We start from the raw sequence: 9,594 nt of genomic DNA on the forward strand, positions 1-9,594 counted from the left end.
CATTCTTCGAAGCTTTTCTCTATTTCATGTGAGTTTTATTTATTTTATTTTATTGTCAATTAATTCTTTTTAAAAAATTATTTGAAATACTATACAAACTGACCATTCAAGTTGGTTTATTCAAATTTTACTCCATTACTTTCAGCTTTCATTTATTATGTTTTATTTATATGTAGAGAATTTTACCATTTCTTTTTAGAATTTTTGTTCTTTAATTATTAAAGTATTTATGTCACATATTATATATTGTAGTGATTTTTGGATAAATCATTTATCTTTTAAGAATCATATTTTTAACTTTAGCAAATATGGACCTCAACTGATATTTCAAAAAAGGCAAAACAAAACAAAATATTCGGATTACAAACTAGAATAGAATGCCCAAGTTTGAACCCGTTTAAACTTAGCTTGTTTATTAGCATAATTGTCACTCAAAACTTACTACAATTTTGTTAATGTAAAATGCTCGAATTATTTATTTATGTATTTTTAAGATAGTTCACAAGAGTTATTTGTAACTCATGATCCAATGCATGTCAAGTAAACTTCCATTTATTATTAAGCATATTGAAAGTCTACTGTTACACATGTTGTTTGATAATGTAGATGACTTATCTAAATGCCTAACATATATTACAAAAGAAAATTTTGATCATATATGTTCGGGTAAATTTTGTAGTAAGTCACTAAGCTTTGGCTCATTTTTACTTTGACAACTGAACTTCAATTTGTATCAATTTGGTCACTCAATTTTAATTTCATTTCACTTGGTAGTAAATCAAGAGATTTCAACCTCCAAATGAATGATGTGGCTATTTTTCAATGACATGGACACCTCTAATAGACTTAATAATGTGTCAATGGGAGGACTGACTTAGATTTTTAGATAGTCATGTAATCAATTAGGGGTTGAAATCCTTGATTTATTACCAGTTGAAATCAAATTAAAGTTGAGTGACCAAATTGATATAAATTGAAGTTCGGTGATCAAAGTGAAAGTGAGCCAAAGTTTAGTGACATACTAAAAAATTTACCCTATATGTTCAATGATCACAATTTTAAGTGTTTTGAAAATATAGGAACTAAGATGCCAGAAGAAAAAGGGGCAAAATTCATATACCATCTTAAATATTTAAAATTACCAAAAAAAAAAAAAGTCAAAGTTAAAGAACATAGAAAACCATTTAAAAAACAAGTAAAATTCATATACCATCTTAAATATTTTAAACTACCCAAAAGCATTTGCCAAAGCAGTAAGTACATAGGAAAAACACTTAAATATCTATGGAAATATAACAGGGCATTACAAGAACAATGAATGGGAAAATGGTTAACTCAGAGAATACCAAAGATGAGATATATGATAAGGTGCATCTAGCTAGTGTCCTTCTCCATAACACAAAGCAGTGATTCTTTTTGTTTTTTCCTTTTTTTTTTTAAGAGAAGCTATACATTTACCATTTCTTAATTAATTATAACCCAAGATATGTGATGTAAAGACGAATTTTGGATGAAAGAATAGAATATCTTCTACAAATATAAAAAGAGATCGATCAAATGTGATTTTCTACCATCATTTACGAATCTCTTTTTGTGAATAAAGTCATTTACGAATCTTATCGTACGAAAGTTTTCCTATTTCATATGAGTTTTAAGGAATTTATTTTTGTGTTAATTCATTCTATTTTAGAAATTATTTAAAACACTATCCAAACTATGCATTTATGTTGGCTTACAATTCAAATTTTGCTTCATTACTTTTAGTTTTTATTTATTAGTTTTATTTATTTAGTGGAGAATTTTACAATTTCTTCCTAGAATTGTTGCATTTCAATCATTCAAGTATTTTAAACACTTATTGTATTATTGGTTTTTGGATACATCATTTATTTTTTGGTAAAGATATTTTAAATTAAAATAATTGGCTCAATTGATTCTTCAAATAAAACAAAATAAAATTAAATATTCAATTTTCAATTTACATTACAAAGTCCAAATTTGAACTTGTTCAACCTCAGCTGGTTTTTTATTTTTCATAGAGTCGATAAACCACAAATAATGTATTAAAAAAATCAATACAAAGCAAACCAATACAAAAATGGTGATAGAACTACTAGAAGTGGAACATAAGAAACAACAAAACGAGATAATTAGAAAGAGAAAGGGACTCCTCCTAGAACGAGCAGCGCATCAGGAGCACATCTGGTTTATTATCATATTTAATTGTCACTCTTAATTAAAAAAAAAAAGCATAATCTTTTAGTTAAGACACTAGCCCATTAAATTTTTATTATAAATAGCCTTTCAAAGACATCAACTTTCATTGCACCGCTAATTTTTCATTATAATTTATAAGATAGTTCATACACTTTTGTAAAGCTTGGTATCTTAATTCTTAATTATAAAATAATCATATATATATAATATGGATGGTTTTCTATATCCAATATTTTATAGTATTTCATTATGTACTATTTATGGATATATTATTATTTAGTATACCATCCCGGCCTCCCTTTAATGGGGTATATATTATACTTCATCTTTTGCAAAGGTGTGAAATATCAGGTGGATGACTTTTTTGGGTCCTTGGACTTCGGTTGTGTAATTTCTTTGCTCAACAAACTTGATTGAACCGGATTACTTTTTTTTCACTCCATCCACAACTACATTTTCGTTTTTGTTAAAGCCTTTTAAGTCCATATTCACTTGGTTTATTTTGGACTCGATTTTCTCATTTCCGTTGTTGAAGAGCTTTTTATCACCTTTCCCTAGCCTCTAACCATACACAAACCAGCATGTATCCACAGTTGATGGGGTCAACTACAGGCTAAACTAAAAATATTAATTTAGAGTTTTCGTTTATTAGTTTAAAATATTATATAAAAATATAATGTTAGTCCCATCTCTAGTAGGTTTTTATCTATAGTTTTTTTATTGCACTTTTGTGCTTTTAATAAAATTGTGATTTATCAATTTTTTTTTAAAAAAAATTGAGTCAAATCATATCAACATAATTAAACATGTTTGATTTATATTTATATAATATGCATGCTTGATTGGAAATCAGCTTTTGAATTTAAACTTCCAACCAAGATCATAGTCAAATATTGATTAGTTGAATAATTTCTAAATTGGCAAGATGCCTGTTTCTTTGCTGTGCATATAATATTATTAAGGTTTTGTATTCATTTTTTTTTCATATTATGAAAGCATGCGTATTTGAAAAGCATGGGTTTATTGACATTGAATGAACTAGAGATATGAAATTTAATAATTTGTTTATCAAGTTATTATTAAAAACTTAATAATGTTTAGGCTATTCTTCAATGTTCTAGATGTAGTTTAATCCAGTAACTAACTTCTAGTGTTAACCCTTCCTCATAATACTTTTGCACGTGTATATATTATATATATTTCCAACAATTTTATACCGAACATGAAATTAGGTATGTAATACAGTCTCATGGTTCCATGAGTTCCATGAGTTCCATATATATATATGGTATTGCACATCAGGGAACCTCAATTAGAAACTAAATTCTTTTGATTTATATATATAATTAATGATTTAAGTATAAATTTGTAATGTTAATTAGCTTATTCTGTTCGATACTGGTATAATAGATTAAAGTTGTTTTTTGTTACTAAATTTTACTACACTTTTCTTTTCTTTTTCTTTTTTTTTTTTAATTTCTATTGTTACATTTAAAAAAAATATTAATTTAAAATGTCTGTCTTATAAATTATACATTTATTTGTATTTTTAGTGTTGACACAGAACTTATAAGCCACAAGTCCCCAGATATATTAATTTTTAAATCTTTTGCCAATGTAATGGCCGAAATAGACATCATTTAGAGTATTAACTTAATTTGCGTGCCATGTCAACACCAACACCGACATGACTATAAAAATATTTAAGTGGGTTTTAACATGCTTATATGCATCTCATTCCTTGGTTTTGTAGCAAGCATGGAGACTAACTCGTTTTTTTCTTCTCATTTATGCAGTGAAGTTGAAGGGGAGAATCTTTTGATTACGTGGTAACTTACTACATATCCACACGCTAATAATTATATAAAAACTCTTTGATTAAAATTATTTATTCATTTTTATATTCAGATGTTCAGTATATTTTTGTTTTTTAATTTTTGAAATATTTAATACTTTGTATTAATATCACAATTTTTGATGTCAACTTAACATACGGTTTCTAATTGGTCTAAAACTATTTACTCACTATAATTAGTTGTGTTTTTTCTTTAATCAATGTACTTGATTTGGTCCTTGTGGTTTGCATTCTTTTCTATTATCATAATTGAGATTGATATGATAGTTAGTATGGAATATAACATAATTATAACTAGACAAATTTCCTAGTTCTGCATTGGAGTTGTTGCAATTTTTGGGTTTTAAGACAATATTATATAACAATAGAAATTCTAATGCTATAATTAAATAATCTCCTTAATGTAAACTATTAGCATGCTTTAGTTTTGAAAAATCATATGAATATTTATTAAGCAATAATTTTTTTTATTATTAATACCATATTTAATATAAATAAAATTTTAAATATAATAAAAATATTTAAAATTATTCCATTGTTCACTATCAGAACAGTCGTTTATACATCTATTTTAATAATATATATATTAGTAAAAATACATAAAATTTTTATTCATCTTTGTTGTTGACGTGAGATTCATGCATATTGGGAATTTAAGTGCCATGTGGAAACTAAATTGAATAATATATATATATATATATATATAATTTTTAAAATTTTAAAATTTTATAAAGTAATGACATCACAAAAAAATTACCTCATTATTTTATATGTGTTCCTTGTGACTTCATTGTTATACTCTATGTTTTTTTTAGTAAACTTATAGTTTATTTTATTTTATTTTTTTATAAACTTATGTAAGCATGAAAGTTATTTGTTTAAGATGTATTTTAAAAAGAATTTGTGGGATGCTTATAATCAAATGATTGTAGTCTAGTATGTTGTTATTTGGTTTTTCATTTATTTTTTTTTTTTGTCTTGTTGTGCCTTTTCGTGTAATGTTTTGCTTTTTTATAATGAATTGTGGTTTACTTTTTTTTTAAAAAAAATGATTGTAATCTTTGCAATCAAATGAGTTGAAGATCACTATCAACATTTTTATTTATGTTTTTTTTTCAAAGAAAACTAATTGTCCCATTTGATATTCATCAGTGTTGATATGGATCTCATTGACCCGGTGGTTAGTTCTGTGGCTCCCTACGTGGTAGATCCTGTTGTCCGCCAATTCAAGTATTTATTCCTACTCAGCGACAATGTCAAAGCCATTGTTAACGCCATGGATGAACTAAGAGCCAAGAGGGAGAGCATCCAGAGAGACATCCAAAACGCTGAGCGAGAAGGCAAAGATTGCTCCCCTGAAGTGGCGTTTTGGCTTCAAAAGGTTGAAACCATTGAACGTGAAGTGTTGGCCATAAAACAAGCATATGACCAAAGAAAAAGTGCATTGGAATCATTTCACTCAATGTAGTTTCTAACTTTAAGATCGGCAGACAAGCTTTCAAGAAGATAGAGGAGGTGATGCCTTTGCTGAACAAAGATTTTAAGTTTGAAGATGTAGCCAAGAAATTGCCTCCGGGTCATGGAAGTGAGCTTCCAACTCCTTCAACGGTTTTTAGCATGGTGTCCATGCTTGAGGTGATATGCCGCTATCTCAAAGAATACATGTCAGGGATCGTCGGGATATGGGGCATGGGAGGCGTCGGCAAAACCACACTTTTAAGAAGCATCAACAATGAATTAGTTCACAACAAAGATGGCATGTTTGATCATGTCATTTGGGTTGTGGTTTCTCGGAATAATGCTGAAAAGATTCGATCTGATATCGCTAAGTATTTGGGATTGTCATCTGCTGATGCTGGTGCAATTTGCAATTTCTTGAGGACAAAGAGTTTTCTGTTGCTGCTAGATGATCTCTGGAGCTCACTTGATCTTGAGATGATTGGAGTACCTGACATTCAACATCATGCTCAAGACAAGAAGAAGAGGATGGTAGTTTTCACAACTCGGTCCGAGGCAACTTGCGGTAGCATGGAAGCTAATAAGAAGATAAAAATGGAGTGCTTGGATGACAATGCAGCATGGAGTTTATTCAAAGAGAAGGCCGGTAAAGAGCTCATTGCGTCTGATAAACAAATCCAACGTCATGCAGAGGATATCACAAAGAAATGCGCTGGACTTCCGCTTGCTCTTGTCACTGTAGGCAAAGCGATGTCGACTAAGAAGACACCCGGAGAATGGGAGTATGTTGCCACCATGATGAGAAAGTCCAAATATCATAACATTCTAGGTATGAAGGAATCAAACTTCTTTCCTATTTTGAAGATCAGTTATGACAGTTTGGAGAGTGATTATTTAAGGCAATGCTTCTTGTATTGTTCTTTATGGGGTGAGGATGAGCAAATACCTACAGATGAACTCATAGAGTGTTGGATGGGGCATGGTTTATTAGGTTATTTTGATGAACTTAATGAAGCTTACATTAAGGGTGAGACTATTATTGGAATTCTTAAAGAAGCATGCTTACTCGAATCAGGAGTTGTGAAACGCTGTGTTTGGAAATCTAGTCAATTAAGAAGCAATGTGAAAGTCCATGACATGATCCGAGATCTTGCATTGTGGATAACTTCAGGTTGTCAGGAAAATAATGGAGGATGGTTAGTGAAACCAGATAGAAACTTAGAAAGATTGCCTGAAGATCTCAATGGCAGGGAAGCAATCTCTTTGGCATATAACAGAATAAGATCACTGCATGGATCTCCTAATTTCCATAAGCTCAGAACATTTATACTCCAAGGAAATAAAGAACTCTGCCATATTTCTTCAAGCTTCTTTGTGACAATGCACTGGCTCAAGTATTTGGATCTATCCAGAACCTGTGTTACCTTTTTGCCGGAAGAGATAGGTATGTTGCATGAGTTGCAATATCTCAATTTGTCATTCTCATCTCTCATTTCTTTACCTTCGACTCTGGGTGATTTGAATAAGTTGAAGTATCTATATTGTGTTGGAGCAAAAGAATTAAAGGATATTCCTCAAGATCTCATAGCAAGGCTAAAAAATTTGAATGTATTGGATTTATATTCAACTGGCATCTATTTCTACGAAGGAGCATATCTTGATGACTTGCTAATCTTAAGCAATTTGAAAGGAGTGGGGTTCAACATAAGAGGCGTTTCTGCATTGGAAAAACTCTCATATATTCCTAAGCAAAGAGTAAAATTGACAGACTATGATGAATATTTAACTTCAATCAGCATATCCCAATCCCTACTTGGAAACAACAGCAAGGAAAACCTTCAAGAACTCAATATCTTCTCAATTTACGGATTGAAGGAGTTAGTCATGACAACAGAGGATAAAATTTCTTGGTGCCTTTCTCAACTAAAAAGCTTATGTTTAGGTTTTCTCCCTAACCTAAGGGATGTCATTTGGGAAGATTTAGAACCAAGTTATTTTCTCCCCAAGCTCACTTATTTGGAAATCTTTGAATGCGAAAACTTGATTAGCTTGTGTTGGGTTGATCTGCTACCATCTCTTCAGATTCTCCTAATAAGCAAATGTCGTAGACTGAGGTGTATTATAGCTGGTGATCGTCATACAATGATTGAAGAGGGCACTCCTTTCCGAAGCCTCAAGACATTGGATCTTGATGATTTGCCAAATTTAGAATCCATCTATGAGGGAGAACTTTCTTTTCCTTCCATTGAAGTAATTTCGTTGAGGAATTGTTGGAACTTGAGAAACCTCCCACTTGGACTTCACAGTGCTAAGAATCTTGATTACATAAGTGTCTACCCACGAAACTTGTGGGATGGCATGGATTGGGCGTTCAAGCATCACTTCTCTCCTTTTGTTTTGTGATTGTCAAAATGTTATGATCATGTGGATAAAGATGTCAAAATGTTATGATCATGTGGATAAAGTTGTAATCTCTTGTGGTAATTACATTTTTAGCTTTTCCATCATAAATATGTTTTTGTTAGTTACCACCCTATGTAATGTAATTACTTCTATCATGTGATTATTGTGGCTTGAATAAATTGCTTTTCCTCTTTCGCTTTTTGTTTGATATTTATGTATATCCTAGTTTAATTTTCACAACCATGATGCCCCAACCATGATCAAAGAAGCAAACATATGACAAATGGCTGCATGTCCACATAAGCATAAGGCCTCAAACCATTTTAAACAAACTTACATGGAAAGCAATAAAAATATAACAACCTCCAAAGGTTATACAAATAAATGAATAATCTTGATATGCTTCAACAAACAAACAAATAAAAATCCACTCATCAAAATTGCAAATTGGAGCTACAACAATCTCAATACTCCAACATTAATCAAAAGACAATCAAAGTCTAAAAACAAATAAGAAAATCTTTAAAATGACACATAAACTAATCTTAATCTACTAATTAGCTAGCTACTCTTGTTATTGCTAATACGAAAATCAACTAACAAAATTTTATGAGGTTAATAACCCAATATATAATCCACTAAAACTTAAATCATATGTAATCTTTTATATATATATATATTGAAAAAAGTGGATAAATCACATATTTATTTAGAAAAAAAAGAGTACAAACATGAGAAACAGAGCAAACAACACTAAACGACAAAGAAGAAAAACAACAGTAAACTAAGGTAGAAAGCTATCACCAGGGATAATGTGCTTCTACCCACAGCAAACGCGACCAAACAAACAAAGCATGAAAAATAAATAACAAAACAACACCACTGAGAGGCTGAGGAACGCCAAAAGGAGACAAAAGGACCTCGACAGCTGGCAAAGGAGGAGGGAGAGTGGGGTGAATCACTCCTGAGCAGGTGGGTCGGAGGAGATGCCAAGCTCAGTCGGATGTGAGCCCAAGAAGACAAGAGCGCACTTGAGCTTCTGGATTGAATTTGATGGCAAGTGCTAAAGCTAAGGGTCTCTAGCTGCAAAAAAGCCAAGCGAGAAGTATATGAATCGTTTTGCAATAACCGAGAATAAAGGCAAAAACAAAGAATTAAAAATGCTGTTGTTTCTTTCCAGCCAGATATTTCAGCAAATTGCTCTAGAAATTAAGTCCCACAGACATCGTTGCTGGGCCTCAATGGATAGAATCCAAGTTGACCAAATCTGAGAGAGAGAGAAGAAGAGTGATTGAGATTTTAAGGATTGATCAAAGAAGGCCCAAAAATAAACAACAAATTCGCACTTGCGAAAAAGTAATCAAATGTTTCTGAGTCTTTCAAACATAAGACGCGGGTGTCAATCGCATTTTGGAAGTTGCAACTCTTACAATTCTAGAAATAAACAAATATCTCATAGTTTCTTTGAAAAAAAAATATATTGTGGGCCCCAGCCAATTGGTCAACCTTTATTTTTTTGTTCTTTTTCCTTTGCTTTTTTCACTGTAGCATCCAATGATTTTCGATTCTTTTTCACTTACACTCTAGGGCATGCTTCCCCTCTCCAATGACCATGCCAACCTTGCCATGACGCCCCTCTCCAATGACCATGCCATGACGCC

The 9,594-nt window shown here is 31.2% G+C and overlaps 1 protein-coding gene across 1 annotated transcript; it reads left to right on the forward strand.

The window, feature by feature from the left end:
- On the forward strand, nt 1–8,049 carry LOC120277032 (disease resistance protein RPS2-like). The gene is made up of 3 exons (XM_039283777.1): nt 1–28; nt 4,014–4,046; nt 5,225–8,049. The coding sequence occupies exon 3, from the start codon at nt 5,591–5,593 to the stop codon at nt 7,931–7,933; it is 2,343 nt and encodes a 780-aa protein (XP_039139711.1). The 5' UTR covers nt 1–28; nt 4,014–4,046; nt 5,225–5,590; the 3' UTR covers nt 7,934–8,049.
- Nucleotides 8,050–9,594: the final 1,545 nt, after the last annotated feature.

Source organism: Dioscorea cayenensis, chromosome 15, assembly GCF_009730915.1.
Source record: "Dioscorea cayenensis subsp. rotundata cultivar TDr96_F1 chromosome 15, TDr96_F1_v2_PseudoChromosome.rev07_lg8_w22 25.fasta, whole genome shotgun sequence".
In the NCBI taxonomy this organism is placed as follows: Eukaryota; Viridiplantae; Streptophyta; class Magnoliopsida; order Dioscoreales; family Dioscoreaceae; genus Dioscorea; species Dioscorea cayenensis.

Coding starts and splice junctions, on each gene's coding strand:
- LOC120277032 (XM_039283777.1), top strand. CDS start 5,591: ATGCCTTTGCTGAACAAAGATTTTAAGTTTGAAGATGTAGCCAAGAAA.